The 20,066-nt window shown below is 38.1% G+C and overlaps 1 protein-coding gene across 2 annotated transcripts in view; it reads left to right on the top strand.

Moving 5' to 3' along the window:
- Positions 1–19,678, top strand: part of ptpn20 (protein tyrosine phosphatase non-receptor type 20) — a 36,217-nt gene extending 16,539 nt beyond the window's left edge. For both annotated transcript variants that reach the window (XM_083539507.1, XM_083539508.1), the window contains 22 exons: positions 260–452; positions 1,053–1,258; positions 1,535–1,633; positions 1,721–2,148; positions 4,386–4,680; positions 4,768–4,938; positions 5,107–5,281; positions 5,490–5,700; positions 5,909–5,946; positions 6,906–6,989; positions 7,501–7,565; positions 8,476–8,637; positions 8,718–8,883; positions 9,055–9,134; positions 9,315–9,388; positions 13,050–13,246; positions 13,325–13,473; positions 14,191–14,281; positions 16,370–16,704; positions 17,089–17,304; positions 18,255–18,317; positions 19,070–19,678. In XM_083539507.1, coding sequence (XP_083395633.1) covers positions 260–452; positions 1,053–1,258; positions 1,535–1,633; positions 1,721–2,148; positions 4,386–4,680; positions 4,768–4,938; positions 5,107–5,281; positions 5,490–5,700; positions 5,909–5,946; positions 6,906–6,989; positions 7,501–7,565; positions 8,476–8,637; positions 8,718–8,883; positions 9,055–9,134; positions 9,315–9,388; positions 13,050–13,246; positions 13,325–13,473; positions 14,191–14,281; positions 16,370–16,704; positions 17,089–17,304; positions 18,255–18,317; positions 19,070–19,165 — 3,594 coding nt within the window. In that variant the 3' untranslated portion in view covers positions 19,166–19,678. The remainder of the gene's footprint in view (positions 1–259; positions 453–1,052; positions 1,259–1,534; positions 1,634–1,720; positions 2,149–4,385; positions 4,681–4,767; positions 4,939–5,106; positions 5,282–5,489; positions 5,701–5,908; positions 5,947–6,905; positions 6,990–7,500; positions 7,566–8,475; positions 8,638–8,717; positions 8,884–9,054; positions 9,135–9,314; positions 9,389–13,049; positions 13,247–13,324; positions 13,474–14,190; positions 14,282–16,369; positions 16,705–17,088; positions 17,305–18,254; positions 18,318–19,069) is intronic.
- Positions 19,679–20,066: the final 388 nt, after the last annotated feature.

Here is a 20,066-nt window from a genome sequence, read left to right as displayed (position 1 = left end):
GTTTATACATATACAATTTTGGCAACCTATGTTTGTGCTGTCAGATTCTTTTAGTAGAGAAGGGCTTTTTCCCTAATGACTTTCTTGAAACCCATACTTATTCAAATGTTTTTTTTCTGATTTTGCTATCGTAACCATAAATGTTCAATGTGCTAAATCACACACTGGTTCTGTGAGTTCAATGCTGATGTCCTTTCTTCTTGTATTCTGTAAATTGTTAATATTGATTCTGTTGATGATTCATGTTTTTTGTTTTTAGCTGGTGTCTCTGATTCTAGAGCGGGAGCCTCCCCTTGTAATGGAGTCCTCCAGCTCAACGTCCACTTTGGAAAGACAGAAATCTCCATCATCCCTCAGTGCACAGAGCACCACCCCCACCCCCACTAGAAAAGACATTAACATGGAAACGCCTTTGTCTGTCAGGGCCAAGGACTACAGCTTTGTGTCAGATGGTATGAAACAGCGGTGAGAGCAGGAAGGCAGCATAGTGAGACATTAATAGCGAGACAAATCTGACAACATTGCTGGCCTATCTGCATTATTTGTTCTGTAAATATAACTCAAAATTAAACAAAAGGTGGGAAATTATATGGTGTGTTGACAGCACCGACAGCATCTAGGCATAGGCAAACTGGGGCGCAAACAGAAGTGGGGGGCCCGCTGCTGCCTTCACCCATTTCAATTATTTACCATTTTTTCTGCTGTGGTTTAATATACAGTATATGTTTACATACTTGAATTCAGGCAATTTCGTAATGATTATTAAATGTGTTCAACCTTTTTAATGGAAGCAATGTGGTGGGAGGGTGAGACATTGGAGAGAGGGGGCCACAATAGGAAATTTGCTTAGGGTGCCAAAAAGCCTAGAAACGGCCCTGTCTGTTGAACATGTGGCTTTTTTTTATATGATTGTTAACATAAAACAAATATAAGCAAACAGAACATTAATCATAGGTATACTGTATGTTCAAATAATACCACCACTAATAAGAAAATTACCTGCTAGTGTGCCTGTGTAGTATAAATCTATTCTTACTTTTTCCGGGTGCTAGAAAACACATTGGAAGTGACTGTGGAGAGGAAACTGAGTGGTTTGGGCTTTAGCTTCCTCATCAGTAACATTAGTCCCGAGGAAGGAAGTGTAGTGCGAATTAGGAGTCTGTTCTCTGGCCAGATGTCTGAAGAAAGCGGACCACTCAGAGAAGGAGATGTAATCCTTGCAGTTAATGGAGAATCTGTGAAAGGACTTTCTTATCAGGTACTGTGCTCATTTACACTTATTATATGAGAAACTCCAATTTCACAAAAAGTAGCAAAGTGGCAGTCACTATGTTTAAATCAACTTCCAATTAGTGTATTATTTACTTTTTCTTTTTATGAAGTGATTATTTTAAGAAAAATATACAGTTGATGGTAACAACCCATGAACAAGGAAATGCATATTCTGAAGCCTTTTTCTTGAGAGTATACTACTGTATATGTATGTGTTTTGTGAGAACTAGGCCTTGCAGTACATGTTTTGTGTCCCCAACAGAAAGTACTACAGCTGCTTCGAGGAACACCATCCGAGCTTAAACTGTTAATCTGTCGACCTTTACCCGGTCAACTTCCAGAGATGGACTCAATCTCAATAGTACGTTCATACGATCAGTGCATTATATACAAAGTCATTTCAATGTGTCATAAAATTATTTAGTTGTCTTTCATTTGTCTTTAATAGAATCCTTCCCCATTGCCAAGTAAAAAGCAGAGGTCTTGGTCTTTAGATCTGCCAGTGGAGTCTGTCTCTTCAGATTTTAGTGAAATACTCCAACAAAAGACCACAGCACTATGCCAGAAGAAGAACTGCCCTTCACCCAAACCCGATATCGTCCGATTAATTCAGCAGAAACAGGACAGTGAACAGGATGAGACACTATCCACCATATCATCTCCACCATCCCCACCATCCACTGATGGACAGCAAGATGAAAATCCATATGAGAATATTCTCAACAATACTTCCTGTTCCCAAACACCAACAACACTTATAACAACAACTGTCAACCCTGTACAACCAGTACATATGCTAACACCTTCTCCAGCATGCCCAAATCCAGAGGGAGGATTAATGTTCTCAGAAACCAAGCCCAGCTCATCTGTTATCAGGTACCATACAACACTATATTTGCATTTATAAAAGTCTGACTTACTCAAGGAGATGGCTGTACTGTCTGACACTACAGTAAAGATGAAATATACTATGAAATATATGAAATATAGAGTCTGAAAACGTATCTACTTAATTCATTCAATGGTAATTCAACTGTATTTATATGTTACTTGTTCCTCAAAAAAAAAGAAAAAATGTTGTTCAAGTCTGTTTTCCTTGGTTAGTATGCAATCACTCATTCACACTAAGCAAAGTCACAGCAACATAAACGTAATAATGGCCTATGGGCAGTTATTGTATTTTCATAAGCCATTTTCCAAATTATTAATTAAATTAAAACATTACATTCTTAAATTGTACCTTAAAAATAATAACATAAACTGTATAAAAATGTAAAGTTTTATTTTATTTTAAGATTAAAAGAATAAGAACTTCTTCTTCTTTCGGCTGCTCCGATAAGGGGTTGCCACAGCGGATCATCTGTCTCCATACCACTTTATCCTCTACATCTGCCTCTTTCAAACCAACTACCTGCATATCTTCCCTCAACACACCCATAAACCTCCTCTTTGGCCTTCCTCTTTTCCTCCTTCCTGGTGGCTCCATCCTCAGCATTCTCCTACCGTTCCCTTTCAGGAACTCGAGCTGCCTCAACAACGCTTTGGGAATGCTTCCACGCTTTAAATCACGTGTAAAATTAGTCCAATGGAAAGCACAGCATCTCCGGTGGGGTGATGTCACAACCAGGAAGCTATTTAACGCACATGGAGTAAATCTGGCGCTAGCTTCTGTTTGTTCATGAAGCGCTCTGTGTGTATGTTTCTATGGTAAGTGGTAAATGTCCGAAAAAATATAAAAATGAAGTGACTAAGGATGGGAAATATGCACAATCTCTGTGTCGCTTGTCTGGGAGTTGAGCATGCTAGGTCATGTCAATCCTCAATCTTTGAGGAGAGTGCTCCTGCTCCACCCAGAGCTTTGGAAGCTGTGGCTGTTGCCCCTGAGGAGGCACAGCTCCTAGTTTCCAGTCTCTCCACCGAGGTGGTAAAAAACATTTTCCAATCCATTAAAAGGTCACACACTGTGACCAATTGGATCCAGTTAACTGCCCGGTTGGTTCAGTGATGGAATTCCTTCAGGAACAGTTTGCCAAAGGCCCTTTTGGGCTCTATCTTGGAGGCTCTATCAGAGTCTCCCTTTGAGCCATTCGCCGAGTTGATTTGGAGGTTCCATACAGTGAAGAACTGTGTTCCTCTTGGCCATTTTCTCTCTCAAGAGAGTGGGAGATCTTCAAGCCCTCTCTGTGGCCCCCTCTTTCCTGGAGTTTACTCCAGGCATGACCAGTGCCTTTCTTTACCCTAGAACAGGGTATGTTCCCAAGGTACCCTCGGTTGTCCCACGACCTGTTATGCTCCAGGCATTCTTCCTCCTCCTTTCCAGGCCCCAGACGATGCGAGTCGGATCAACTGTTCGTCTGCTTCCTGCAAACCAGCAGACACTCAGGAGATGGATTGTGGATGCTATTTCATCCTCCTACGAGTCCTCTTGTTGCCCTGCTACTTTCAGGGTCAGAGCTCACTAGACCCGGAGTGTGGAAGCCTTTAAGGCTTGTCCTCTGGAGTTTCTCTCCAAGACATCTGCAACGCTGTGGGCTGGTCCTCCCTGCTGACCTTGTCAGGTTTTTATCCTTGACATTAGTGCCACTTCTGCCCCCTCAGTCCTTTGACCTAGCTGTGCCCATCCACACTAGGTAGGTACTGGTCAGTCAAGAGTGATTGGACTCTCATTCCCAAAGCTTTGTTGAAGCAGCTCGAGTTTCTGAAAGGGAACGTCTCTAGGTTACGTATGTAACCCTGGTTCCCTGAGGGAATGAGACGCTGCATCTCCATGCCACACTGCCTGAATCCCTTTAGCCCTTCCTTCTTTTTTTAGAAGCTAGTTTCACTCCATGTGCGAATCACATGTGATGTAGAGCGTGGACAATGCAGAAGCGTTCCCAAAGAATTGTTGATGCAGTGTCTTGTTTTCTCAGGGGAACCAGGGAACCTTCCTCTGCACATGACCAAACCATCTCAATGGGGCCTCTCTCACTTTGTCCCCATGCGCTGTCCCTCTAAAAAAAAAATTCTAATCTTGTCAATTCTCGTCACTCCCAATGAAAATCTCAGCATAATTTTAATAGAATAAGTTAACAATCCTAATTGTAAATGTGTAACAATTAATGTGTTTGCAGTGAGCTCAATAAAGTTGTGGATGGGAGCAGAGCATGCTTCATGGCCAATGGACTGGATGTCTTAGCTGATGAAGAATATCTGACTATTACCACCAATGCAGCCAGTCCTCTAATCTGCAGCCATGTTTCTGCCAGTGCTTTGATCCCTCCTACACCTTCTTCACCACCTCACATAACGTCTCCAATTACCAGTCCATCAAAAACAGCAACACCATCATCTCCTTTAGCTCAACCCATTTCAGGGGGCACAAACAATGGCTGGGATGATGAAGAGCAGGATGATGCCCCCAGAAGGGTAAAAGTTCTGTAGACATTTTGCAAATGTATTCAGATGTAATAAGATTTGATGTGAAGATTATTTAATTTATTTTTCTTTTTACAGGAAGTGTTTAAGGAGTTTGAGCTGACAGTAACCCTTACTAAATCTAGAAATGGTAGTTTTGGGTTTACTATCACCAGGAGTAAATTAGACAACTGCTATTACATACAGAAAATCCTGGATAATCCAGCCAAAGCAGATGGCAGGCTCAGATCAGGAGACAGGCTGAAAATGGTACTCATTATGTCACAAATAATCACAAATATCCAAGTCTGGAAAAAAAAAAACAGTGAAACTCTTTCCCTAAAATATCTGTCCTTTAAATAACCTTTTTAATGGATTTTGTTGGAATATTATTTGTTTCTTGTATTTTTTTTGCTCATGTCGTCTGTCTTTATTCAGGTGAATGGTCACTATGTGTCCAGTGTGTCTGATGAAGTGGCCATGACTATTCTGAGATACTCTCCTAAAAGACTCCACATGGTGTTAGGCAGAGCTGAACAGAACCTCCTACCTCCTCCACCACCAGACAGCCTTCAGGACATTATCATATACAAGACATCTTCTGGACAGTTAGGTGAGGCATTACAAATATACAGTATATAGAGTAAAGTCTTGGACACAATGAGGAATGCTGTGAAACAAAGCATACAGTTAAACATTTTATTTGTTTGCTTAATCTATACTGTACTTTAGTTTAATTAATTTGAAAACAATAATTGTGAAATCATGCAGACAAAATCTCTTTCTCACTTTTATTTAATTATCTTGTTTTTACTGCAAAGGTATTAAGCTCCGAGGTGGCATTGGCAGCAAATGGCAGGGGATATATGTTCAGGAGGTGGTGCCAAATTCAGCTGCCTGGGAGGAGGGTAGCATTCAGCCAAATGACCGAATTGTCTACATCAATGGAAGTTGTACACTGGGGATGACGCTGGAAGATGCTGTAAAGACATGTGAACTTGCTTCGCACAAAGTCAGATTTAAAGCCATGAGGTAAGATAACATGCACCATTGTTAGCCTCATTTCTTACATGTGGTTCATGTGGCCAAAAGCAAAATCAAAGTTGTCTAAATTGCTAGAAATACTCTACATCTTCTTGCTTATTTTACCCTTAAAAAAAGAATCTTACAAATATGTCAATTGAAATATTTTTCTTTAAATTGTCTGATCTATTGTTCTTTTTGCTTTTATTTTATACAGAGAAAATCAACCGGTGACACCCAGAAGCAAATGGAATGGTAGGCATCAGAGTAATTTATTCATCAGAATAAGATGTTTTATACATATCATACATCTTCAAATTAATGCCAAACACCATTCAAGATAACATGTAACCTATAAATATGTTTTCTGCATTTAGTTAGTTATTGAGTATACAGCAGTTCACCTTGCCATAGGCTAGATTTTACACTGCAAGTCACAAGTGTGTGTATGTGCCTGTCATGCTCTCAGCACATGGCTGACATGTCTGATTCTAGTCTGAAGTGACAGAATTGAGACAGTGAGCTGCTCTGGTGGCTGCCACTGTGGCCTGGGATTCATTGAATGCTTCACTGGCCAAAGCAACATTTTTTAATGCAGTGTCAGCTCAGATTAAATGTGCACCCTCCTCCAACATCAGTCCTGACTAATGTTTTATTGTGGTAGTTTGGGTCATAGTAGCATAACAGTGCAGAAGGTCACCTAACAACTGTAGCCTGAGCAACTGTCTGGTTGGAAAGGCTCTGCATGTTCTCCTCATTTCCCCAGAGAACTCCCAGAAACGTGCAGTAGGTGGACTGGCTTAGATAAATAGGTCCTAAGTGTGAATTTGTATGTGCATAGTGCTGGACTGTACATCGTGATCCAGTCTGCACCCCTATTTCTTTTTGCCAAGGATCTGGACACAGAGCTGAATTTTTATTTCAGATATGAACTATTTAAATAAAAATGTATTTCAAATTTTATTGAGTATATAGTACTCCTGGTCAAGAACATTCTCCAGAAGATTTTTCAGGATTAGGGTACAAGATAAGAATGTAAAAGTGACAGTGCAAGTATTAATGCAGCTATCTACTAGTCTACTTTGAAGACTACAAAACACAATAATTGATGTTCTACAAATGAATGTGCAAAAAATACAGATTCATCTAGATCCATGTTGTTGATTTCACCATTGTTTACATTTTTGTTAAATTCTTATTTATTTTATTTGCAGGTTTTTTTGATTGGAAGAAAGAGAGGAGGTTTATCCCTCTCTCTGAGGAGGCAAAGTCATCAGAGATGGAGGTTGCTGCTGATGGTAAGGACTCTAGTTTCTGTGTCTCTATTCCAGGAGAGCTGTAGCTTAAGCTCTATGCTGACAGACAGAGCTTGCCTGGACCAAAGGTCATAAAGTGCAAAATTAATTATTAGCGAGTGCCCCAACCCTTTCTGAACCATCAAACAGCATTTTCGTTGTGCCTGATGGACGTGTCCCAGGTGATCCCATGTGACACCTGGGTTGCTGGGCGACTGCTAGCTAGGGGGTCCAACAGTACCAGAAAAAGATAGTCTTGCTCACCATTCAGAGCATTGTGCTAGTCAGCACATTTCCTCCTGGAATGGCAGCAGAGGAAGTTACCATGAGTTTTGTCTCTGTTTCATATCTGGTTTAAAGGTTTGTTTAACAGAAGATATTTTACATTAAACAAATTTTAAGTTTTGATTTGGGTGTGTTTATGTTGTAGGTTTACTGCATAACCTACTTTTATGTTAACTGCATTTTTCAAGTTTTGATATTTGTTTTTGTCTTTCTTTCATTATATTCACAGTTAAACACATGGCTGAAAATACTAAAGGATTTGGGCCAATGTCTTCTGTAACCCCTCAGCAGGAGGTAACTCTGCACTCTATCTAAATGATGACACTGAAACCTGAGTCTCGTAATCCATCTCTCTCTGTTCACAATTAGCAGTCTTTTTTTCACAATTCTTTGCTCTTTATTTATATATTAATATTTTACTGTTTGGAAATACTCATGTAGACAGGAATCAGAGGAAAGTTCTTTTGAGGGGTTTTCTTTGTTAAATGGAGCTAAACAATACTGATTTTTTTTTTCTGGTATCCCTATAAATATATTTCCCTAAAAAACATACAGAAATGTTTTCATTAAATTTCTAATCTTTCCTAAATTTTTTCCACCAAAAAAAGAGAATGTTTGTTAAATAAGAGCCGGTTTCAAATCACAGCTTAAGACATATCTTAGGTATTTAATTTATTAAAGATAATAAATAGTTTTCATGGCATGTAATATTTGTGTAAACTTGATTGACTGACAGTATAGCAACATCAAACATCTTCTTTTAGAGCACCTAAAATACGCTCGAGAGATTAAATCTCTTAGATCTTATAGTCATTAGATGAGTTGTGCCCATATTATGATGGATGTGGTCAGAAACAAATTCTCAGACAGGCTGCTGAATAAAAAAATGCTTGATGAGTATCAAGGGGCATCAAGTATGGCAAGAAATCTCTCCCCACACCATTACAATTCCAATAGCAGCCTGAACCATAAGTAGGTTTTGTTTATAGATTTTTGGTGGTGATACCAAATTCTGACACTAGAATTTGACTGTTGGCAGCAAAAATTAAGATTCATCAAAGCTGGCAATGCTCTTCGAATTTTCCAAATTTTCCAACTGTCCACTTTTTGGTAGACCCGAGGTCACTGTTCTTGGCTGCCAGGAGTTGTAGCTGATAAGTTTTTTAATTCTGAATTATTTTATTTTTTGTGCCCTCTGTCTCAGAGCTGTATTCTTCAATTGGAGTTTACTAAACCAGAGAGAGGTGGGTTGGGCTTTTCTCTGGTAGGAGGAGTTAATGGCAGCAGTCTGCAAATTAAGGACATCTGCTGTGGGGGCTTGGTTGAGCAGGATGGCCGTCTGCGTGTAGGAGATATCCTCCTGGAGGTAGATGTCCTTTCAGTTGTGTAGAAGTTTATTCACATGACCAGAGCAGAATCATTTTAACCCTGCACTCGTGTGTGCAGGTGAATGGTGTGATCGTGTCAGGATTGAGCCATATTAAGGTGGTGGATATTCTAAGGAGAGCAGAGGGGACAGTCCAGCTGACTTTATACAGAGACACTTTCACCATTAATTCTTGCACTGGCTGTAGATCTTATACAGAAGAGCCTCAGGAACACAACACTAAAGGTCTCTCCTTACCCTCTGGCTAACTTTGAGACATTTCTTCATAACGAGTACAATAAATTAAGCGAAATATAACTGCAAATGCTTAGTAGAATTTCGCAGGATTAATTCTTCATGTTTTTTAGTTCACATTGTACTTTAATCAAAGTTAATTGTCTTGTATTACTCTGGCAGGCGTAAGCTCACTTCTAGAGTTGCAGGAGGAGCATTTGTCTTCCGAGAATCATGGGGATAAAAAGATGAAAGATGAACAGGTTCATAAAAGAACCATACTTTCACTGTGCATTTTACTATATACATTTCAGAATAATATCCTGAGATATATAGACACTGAGACAATATTAAATGTCTTTTGTGGTAAAAATCAATAATAAGACAATGCAATAAAATCTTAATTCTTTTAATTAGCTAAATTTTATGCCCTTTCTTTAAAGGATAGTGGAAACTGTACACCTACCTTTCAGGGCTGTTGCCCATCTCTGAGTGTCACAGATATGCTACATAGCAGGTAAGTGTTATTTCTTTCTCTCTGACAATGAGTTTGCTTACTTTTTACTAGTATTCAGTAACTGCAGTAGTATATATACACACACATATATATATATATATATATATATATATATATATATATATATATATATATATATATATATATATATATATATATATAGAGTGAGGAAAATAAGTATTTGAACACCCTGCTATTTTACAAGTTCTCCCACTTAGAAATCATGGAGGGGTCTGAAATTGTCATCGTAGGTGCATGTCCACTGTGAGAGACATAATCTAAAAAAAAAAATTCAGAAATCACAATGTATGATTTTTTACTCTATTTATTTGTATGATACAGCTGCAAATAAGTATTTGAACACCTGAGAAAGTCAATGTTAATATTTGGTACAGTAGCCTTTGTTTGCAATTACAGAGGTCAAACGTTTCCTGTAGTTTTTCACCAGGTTTGCACACACTGCAGGAGGGATTTTGGCCCACTCCTCCACACAGATCTTCTCTAGATCAGTCAGGTTTCTGGCCTGTCGTTGAGAAACATGGAGTTTGAGCTCCCTTCAAAGATTCTCTATTGGGTTTAGGTCTGGAGACTGGCTAGGCCACGCCAGAACCTTGATATGCTTCTTACAGAGCCACTCCTTGGTTATCCTGGCTGTGTGCTTCGGGTCATTGTCATGTTGGAAGACCCAGCCTCGACCCATCTTCAATGCTCTAACTGAGGGAAGGGGGTTGTTCCCCAAAATCTCGCAATACATGGCCCCGGTCATCCTCTCCTTAATACAGTGCAGTCGCCCTGTCCCATGTGCAGAAAAACACCCCCAAAGCATGATGCTACCACCTCTTTGGGATGGTGTTCTTGGGATGGTACTCATCATTCTTCTTCCTCCAAACACATTTAGTGGAATTATGACCCAAAAGTTCTATTTTGGTCTCATCTGACCACATGACTTTCTCCCATGACTCCTCTGGATCATCCAAATGGTCATTGGCAAACTTAAGACGTGCCTGGACATGTGCTGGTTTAAGCAGGGGAACCTTCTGTGCCATGCATGATTTCGAACCATAATTTCAAACCATGACGTCTTACCAACAGTGTATTACCAACAGTAACCTTGGAAACGGTGGTCCCAGCTCTTTTCCTCCCTTGTAGTTCTGGGCTGATTTCTCACCTTCCTTAGGATCATTGAGACCCCACGAGGTGAGATCTTGCATGGAGCCCCAGTCCGAGGGAGATTGACAATCATGTTTAGCTTCTTCCATTTTCTAATGATTGCTCCAACAGTGGACCTTTTTTCACCAAGCTGCTTGGCAATTTCACCGTAGCCCTTTCCAGCCTTGTGGAGGTGTACAATTGTGTCTCTAGTGTCTTTGGACAGCTCTTTGGTCTTGGCCATGTTAGTAGTTGGATTCTTACTGATTGTATGGGGTGGACAGATGTCTTTATGCAGCTAACGACCTCAAACAGGTGCATCTAATTTAGGATAATAAATGTAGTAGAGGTGGACATTTTAAAGGCAGACTAACAGGTCTTTGAGGGTCAGAATTCTAGCTGATAAACAGGTGTTCAAATACTTATTTGCAGCTGTATCATACAAATAAATAGTTAAAAAATCATATATTGTGATTTCTGGATTTTTTTCTTTTTAGATTATGTCTCTCACAGTGGACATGCACCTACGATGACAATTTCAGACCCCTCCATGATTTCTAAGTGGGAGAACTTGCAAAATAGCAGAGTGTTCAAATACTTATTTTCCTCACTGTATATATATACACACACACACACACACACACACACACACACACACACACACACACACACACACACACACACACAAATTTAAGAACACCCCTTACATTTCTGCATCCATTTTAGTGCTGTATACCTCAAGGGATAATACAAGAAAAATTAACCTTGGACTATGATGTTCGCAGATGATATTGTTATTTGTGGTGAGAGTAGGGAGCAGGTTGAGAAGAGCCTGGAGAGGTGGAGGTACACCCTGGAGAGAAGGGGAATAAAAGTCAGTAGGAGTAAGACAGATTACATGTGTGTGAATGAGAGGGAGGGCAGTGGAGTCGGTTGAGGAGTTCAGGTACCTGGGGTCAACAGTGCAAAGTAATGGAGAGTGTGTTAGAGAAGTGAGGAGAAGAGTGCAGGCTGGGTGGAGTGGGTGGAGAAGAGTGGGAGGAGTGATTTGTGATAGTCAAGTCAAGTTTATTTCTATAGCGCTTTTCACAACAGACATTGTCTCAAAGAAGCTTAACAGAATTTAACAGTTAAGTTGAACGATGTGTATTTATCCCTGATGAGCAAGCCATGGCGACTGATAGAAGGGTATCTGCAAGAGTGAAAAGGGAAAGTTTATAGGACTGTGGTGAGACCTGCTATGCTGTACGGTTCAGAAACAGTGGCATTGACTAAATAACAGGAGGTGGAGCTGGAGTTAGCAAAACGTTAGATGTTAAAATTTTTATTGGGAGTGATGAAGATGGACACGATTAAAAACAAATTTGTTAGAGGGAACACGCATGTAGGACATTTTGGGGACGAAGTGAGAGAGGCTTGATTAATATGGTTTGGACATGAGCAGAGGAGGGACATGCGGTATATCAGTAGGAGATTGCTGAGGATGGAGCCGTCAGGAAGGAGAAAAAGAGGAAGGCCAAACAGGAGGTTTATAAATGTGGTGAGGAAAGAGGCAGATGTAGAGAACAAAAGGGTTTGGAGACAGATGATCTGCTGTGGTGACCCCTAATGGGAGCAGCCGAAATTCATTCATTCATTTTACTGGCATTAAATAAATAAATGTTAAAGAGTCGAAATTAAAACCTTCAACGCAACACATTTATTCACGATGTCCCTCCTCAAATATAAAAAAATTAATAAAAATAAACTCCACCGAACAAAAATGTAATTACTAAACATTGCCTTCACAATTATTTCACAATTAAAACAACCACTAAAAAATAGTAATAATAACATTACTATAAAAACATGACATTTTAAAAGGAATTATTATTGAAATAATCATTTCTAGAATGTAAAATAATGTAATAAATATAAAATAATTCATAACAATCAAAGAGATTTTGAGTGAAATGAATCTATTTATAACATCTGTTACAATTAGTTTGTGTATTAAAATCTTGAAAAGTACTAATTTAAGGTACATTTAAAGCAGATAAAAATGTGCGATTAAGTTGCGATTAATCACAGTTAACTCATGACATAATATAAGAGAGAGACAGAAGAGAGAAACAGAGAGAGGTTCCTCAAAGAAAACTTTATTCTTTTATTATATCGTCTTTCATAATTATGATGTCATAACATGACATTTAAATCACTACCGGATTAATCATGACTGCATTCAATCATTAATAAAATAAAACAGTTTGCACTGTGAGAATAGATGCAGTAAATTAATACTAATTACTGTATTTAAACTGCTAAATGGCCAAACAGCTGGGTTTTGTGTTGCATTGTGTAGAACACAAGAGGGCACCAACGAGTTAAAAATAAAATATTCCAACACATATTTTGGGAGGAAATGTTAGAAATAAAAAAAAAAAAATAGGAGGAAAAGTCACAGCCTACGCTTATAAAGGCTCTAATAAATGCAGAAATGGGATCATGCTATTTGTTCCTACCTGCCTTTTAGGTCCGAACCCCAGAAGCAGAATCTAGAAAGTTCTAGCAAAATTGAGCAGAAAAATTACACCGACAGCTGGAGCAGTGATGATGATGATGATGATGATGATGATGATGATGACGATGATGACGATGAAGATGATGATGATGATGATGATGATGATGACACTTATCAGCCTTCTACTATAGAAACATCACCAAACACAGGTAGGGGAGACTGAACATTAGACACTATATTTAAGTGAGGCCCGGTTTAAACTAAAGTATGCAAATTAAAAATTTTAGGTCCACCTATTGTGTCAAAGGAAGATCTGATGAGACTTGCCCTGATTAGCCCACCGAATGATGGACAGTACTCAGGGTCCAGACTCAAAAGTCTTATTCACAATCTTCAGAATCAACTGGATCTGGATGACCTTGTCAAGGAGTTTATGGTATGTTCTTCACCTTAGATTTATATTAAAATAAACATGATTCATACAAATGTTAAAAAAATGGAAATCACTTTGAAGGTTTGAATCAAAGCTTAATGTGGAATTACTTAAAATAACAATACATTTTTTTTCATTAGAGCTCGTTTAACATTTAGTAGAAAGCAAAATCCGTGTAGTTTTTCCATGCTTGTGTTTTGTACCACTGAATCTGTAGTGTCACATAAGTTTCTTAGACAGAGTTAAATATTAGCAGCTGGCACTGAACATAAAGCCTATCGGTCCTCTACAAATAACACATGTTGACATTATACAGTCATGTCTGGCTGACAGTTCAACAAAAATTGGTTAGAAAATGTCACAATCTCTACATGCTTTATTTTAGTACAATATATTATTGAAATATTTTGCTATGTAAATTTTTCAGGAAGTAGCCCAACAAAGCCTTTATAAAAAACTCAAGAAAAATACACTTCAATAAATGTATGTAAATTTGCATAAAGCTTTAAAAATCCAGAACTCTTACTGATCAGCTCCTTCCAGTTAAAACTGTAACAGCTGCTTTATGATGTAATGTATACAGAGCTTATACTGTAATCTGAGTTATGTTGGAAAAAGTGTAATTATACGTAATGAATGTGCCTTGAGTTTGGTCCATTTCACTTCTTAATGATAGATTTATTCACACCATATTTTACATACATTTCTTTTTAACTGTAGGCATTAGGGCATATGACACCATCAGATAACTGCCTGGTTGGAAAGGCACCAGAGAACCGAGAGAAGAACCGATACAGAGAAATCCTGCCCTGTAAGTCCTTCTGCATGCATCGATTCCAAAGAAACACAATTAATTATTTATTCACTCATTTATCTTAACTGCTTTATTCTTGACATGTTGGAACTAAATCCAACTTTAACTAACTGATCCATTCTGGTCATGATGGAGCTAAATGAGGAAGGAATTTCCCTTAGATAGGATAACAGTCCATCACAGAGTACCACGCACAAATACATTGACATACTCATTCACACCTAGTGGCAAAGTAAAGTAGCCAACCTACCTACCCACATTAAAGGGTATTGCTTTACACTTCTTGTGTGTGTGTGTCTGTATGATTGAACTCCATCCATTGCCTTATTGTGGTTTTCCAGGATTTTTACTTGGTCTGATTCTCACACTGCAGCTTTTGTTATCAAGTTTACACTACAACAGTTTGACTCTCAGTTCCTCAGTTACTGTAATGGGAAGTAGTCTGAAAGATCTGTAAACCTCTGGGTTGGTACTGAGTTTGTGTGGGAAGGCTATATGAGTCCCTGAGGAACACACAGTGGGATGTGTGTGCTCAGAGGCGGGCAATGAGGTACAATGCAGGACTTCTTATGCTGACAGGAGACAGACTGGCCCTCGCATGCCCTTGAGTGTTTGTTTATTACCGTGGCTGCTCACTGGGCTTCTGTTCCTTCAAATAAAGCCCTTAGGATTGCAAAGTGTGAGGCCCATAGGACTTAACTGTTTTTGCTGGAAGTAGTTCAAGTCCTCCTATAAGAAGTCCAATGCCACCCAATGTGATGATGTCTCTACATGCATCTACCTTCTCCTGGAGAACTCCACTTCCCCATTGCAAGCCCCCCTTTTTGTTTTCACTCTTTTTTTTTGCACCCCTTTCTCTCTGTGGTTGTTCAACATGTTTTTCCAGGCAGACCCCTTGTAGAGCGTTACATGGAGGTCAGCAAGCTACCAGGGTAATATAGTGAGGAATCATGTACCAAGGCCTCATGCAGAGACACCGCAACCAGCCCTCTGCATTCCCACAAACATGACTGTATCAAACTTAATTGATGCCAGAAAATAATAATCCAGAACATTCCTCTGAATACACTAATTCTGGTCTGTCTTCCTGCTTTTTTAATTGCAATTATTTATTAAAACAAAGAAATAGTCTATTCATTATTTTCCTCACATTTAGCATTTTGTTCTCATATAATAATAGGATCAGATTATTAATTTAAACGCAAAAGAAACAATGATACAAATACAAAAAATACCTTTGTTTGATTTTGTCAACCCGTGTTTTAGATCAGTGGCTATCAAACTGGGGTTCGGAGATAGTGTATTGATTTGCTGAGAATCAGCAACAAGATTTAGGTTCATGAGTAAAGAATGAAATACAGTTGGACATCAGTTTAAGAGCAGGAAACAGCAATAAAACAGCATATCCTGAATTCATTTATTAATACATTTTTAACAGTAAATATTCCAAACATATATCACATTGTAGTAAATTACTCTTCTCACTTATGCTATAGCAGTCATTCTTTGACTTTCTTTCAACATTAATAAACCAGATTGTTTATATCTTGTTACAGTAAATCTGTAACAAGATATAAAATATGTAAAAAATGCAATACTATAATCCCCTGTAAATATTTTTGTTAAATAACATTTGTTCCTGTTATTATACTCAGATCATGTTAATTATTAGATGATTGTGTCGGCTCTCCAAATCTCTTTGAATTAGTTGTTGCTTTAAAAACAAAAACATATTACAATAATTGCATTAGAAGTACTGACAGTGCATTCTGAATGACAGGTAGCAAGGCTGTCTGAACTATGTTGTAATAGAAACAGTAAAAATTCAACAGTGCTGTGATATAGAAATACAGAATTTGTGAATCTAGTGAATATGGCTATGGGTATTTTAGGTAACTTGTGTAGAGTTAAACCAACATTAATCAACTCATGCACAACAATTACAATGAGCTAAAATTTTTTTCTGAATAAAAAAATCTAAATATAGCAAAAACAGCTGCGAACACAAACAAACATAATGTCACTCAAATAGACCTGAAATAAACCATACAAAACTAACGCTGACTCTCAAACCTCTATATACAGATGATAAGACACGAGTTCCTGTGGGAGAAAAAGAGGACTACATTAATGCCAGCTATATCCGGATGAAGGTGGGCCCAGATGAGTTTTTCTACATCTCATCACAGGGACCTCTGCCCAACACTCAGGACTGCTTCTGGCAAATGGTCTGGGAGAATAAGTCTGACATCATCGCTATGATGACCCGGGAAGTGGAGCGTGGCAGAATCAAATGCCACAAGTACTGGCCTGAGAAACTTGATCTTCCAATAGAAACTACCCACTACCAGCTGATCCTGAATAACTATCAGAAATTGGACTACTTTCACATCAAGGCCATCAAGATGGTAGAAAAGGAGGTGAGAGAAGTTAGACTGTAGTGCTGGATTTGCCTTAATAGTATTATTAACGGTCGCAGTAATATCACAGTCATTCCTTAATAATATTTTGCTTATTTGTGAAAACATTTTATACTGTTACCCTTATTTTTGTTGGTAATCAGTCTGCATGTCCAGACTACTTATCCTCATTATCCCCTGTGTTTCATACAGTCCCTCCTTCCCTTCCGCTTTACTCTCACTTCTACATGTTGGAGTAAATCACAGAAATTCTCATTTGTGTTTTAGTGTGCAAAATATGATGTGTCATATTTGATCAAATACTATGTATCTATATGAATGAGATAACAACATTTGACTAAACATTAAAGAAAATATTCTGATAGACCATGCACTCTATTGTAGACTGGAGCCACACACTTTGTGAAACACCTGAAGTTCACCACATGGCCAGACCACAGTACGCCTCACTCTTCCAAGCAGCTAGTGCACTTCATCCGATATATGCGTGCATTACACTTGAAAGGGCCCGTCATTGTGCACTGCAGTGCTGGCATAGGTCGGACCGGTGTCCTCATTTGTGCTGATGTCATCCTTGGCCTTATTGAGAGGGACCTCACTGTGAGTATGTGTGGTACATGCATTCCATTAGGGTACATGCTTTTCCATAGATATATTTGTCTTGTTACTCACACAATAATGAGGAAATTATAGATACCAGATAATGTTTTTCCACTTATTAGCAGTTCTTCATCAGCAAAATAATTAAATGTGAACACATTTACAATCTAATATGATGTATTAAAGAGTGGCATGTTGCCACAGTGGGTAGAATAGCTGTGTCACAGCTCCAGGTCCTGAGTTGGATCTTGATCTCAGGTCATTGTCTGGGCCGAGTTTCACACTCCATGCATGTCTGCATGTGTTTTCCATTTTCCTCCTACTGTCTAAAAACAAGTGCAATACCAGATGCAATGGGTTCCATTTGATTTGACCAGAACAAAATAGAAAAAAATTGAAATAAAGTGTAATATTTACAGGAAGAAATCCTAACAAAATTAAATATCTTAAATACAGTCAAATGTATCTAGTATTTCCAATTATAAAAATAGATGTGTCAAAGTATTATTAGACAAATATTTGATTATTAAGCAAATTAAGGCTTTATTGTCATTTATTGTGATCTTATTTACATTGTCTACATAATCCACATTTTTTTTGCAGTGTGAAGAGATAATGGTGTGCAAAAAAGGGAATTAGAAGACCATAGTTCTCTTGCCCATAGTAGATTCATAAACTACTTAAGTATAAACAGAACATTAACCAGAAAAAAAACAATGATGAAATGAGATCAAGGTAGAAAAGGGAAAAAAAGACTGAGAATAAATACTGTATTTAAAACACGGTATTTTAGATTTTTTGACATTCACTTGTCCTTACTAAAACAAATATTGTTTTTGGTTCTTTTATTTATTTATTTATATCACATTTTATAAAGTACATTCTGATTTCCTCTTTGATCTGCATATAACATACTGTACATACATAACCATCTCCATCTGTTTTCTCAGGTTAATGTTAATGAGATTGTTAGGGAGATGCGTCTCCAGCGCCATGGGATGATCCAAACCAAGGTCAATATATATATATCCTCTTCTTATTATTATTCTTTTTTAGCTTTTAAGGGTAGCCACAGCAGGTCATCCGTCTCCCAACCCCCCTGTCCTCTACATCTAGCTCTTTCAAATCAACTACCTGCATGTCTTCCCTCACCACATCCATAAACCTCCTCCTTGGTCTTCCTCTTTTTCTCCTTCCTGGTGGGTCCATCTTCAGCATTCTTCTACCGATATAGTCCATGTCCCTCCTCTGCACATGTCCAAAACATTTCAATCGTGCCTCCCTCACCTATTTTCCAAAACGTCCTACATGCGTGGTCCCTCTAATAAACTCGTTTCTAATCCTGTCCATCCTCGTAACTCCTAACGAAAACCTCAACATCTTCAGCTCTGCTACCCCAAGCTCCCCCTACTGTCTTTTTATCAAAAAAATAAAATAAATTTTATATATATATATATATATATATATATATATATATATATATATATATATATATATATATATATATATATGATTTCACACTAATTAGAGTTTATGATCTAAAAGCTGCCAGACTCCCACCCATTAGAACCACTAATGTATCATCTCTGACTTGAGCTACCTGTAATTACCTATAATGGAACATCTCTCTGTTTGAGGAAGGACATGCATTTGCTTTTGTATACTTTGATATATGATTTACAGACACTGATATGAAAATTGCCCAGGCAGGCATTCATTAATGAAACTACGAATATGGACTTACTGTTGTTCTCTCTGTTTCCAGGAACAGTACGTCTTCTGTTACAAAGTGTGGCTGGACGTGTTACAGAGCATCTCCCTTCTTCATGGCAACCAGTGGCAATCAGAAACCCCCTTGTGAATGAATGAATGAGTTCTGGCTTTTTTCCATGCTAAGTTATTCCACAGTTTCCTCAGTGGGGCGACAGCTCTCGTCTTGTTGAACGGTGTTGAAATGCTGTTATATGAAGTTAATCATGTGCACTGAGTTTGAGTTTCAGTGCTGTTCTGATCGTTTAGCATTAAATATATGGCACAGGAAGCACACTAGACATTTTTATCAACTGTGTTATGACCTTGTATGGCTCGATTTATATCTTCACCAACCACATATAACTCAAAGCACAGTTTTCCTAGCCATCAAAAGGCTCGTCTTTTTTTTTATTTTTTTTTTTGCCTTGAATGTGTAGTCAGGTACAATCTAATGATATGTGTATTTTAATTATACAAACATGTTTAATTCAATGTCATTAATGTTATAATTATAATTTCGACAAGATCAATGTGGCACAATATTATGACAACAGCATAATAAGCACACAACCAGCTGATATTTCATGTATGTTTAAAATAAATGATTTCATTAAATCTTGAATTAGTTTTAGTAATCGAATTATTTTCATTTTCTAAGATATGACTTAATCATTCTGAAGGCTATTCTTAGTTTTAAGAGCTAAAACAAACATTGAGTCAAGTGCCTTTTTATTTCCTCTGTTGAGCAGCTTTCTCAGTCGTCTCACACACTGAAGTAAACTAATTCTGGCTGCAAGCTGCCAGCTACGTACAAAGAGGAGTGGGTGAATATATCTGCTTAGCAACTAGAGCTTCACAAAACTTAGCAGCAGGCGTTATTAATGACAGCATTCATTTTGTTTTTATTTTCTCATGATGATCTGTGTATTTTTTGTTATCCCATTGTAACAACACTGATGAAATGAAAGATGGTGGTCTTTTCAGTTTTTTTTGGGTCAGGACCATACTAA

This window comes from Silurus aristotelis (assembly GCF_946808225.1).
Source record: "Silurus aristotelis genome assembly, chromosome: 4".
NCBI classification, from domain to species: domain Eukaryota; kingdom Metazoa; phylum Chordata; class Actinopteri; order Siluriformes; family Siluridae; genus Silurus; species Silurus aristotelis.
This window is presented reverse-complemented; position numbering and strand designations above follow the sequence as displayed.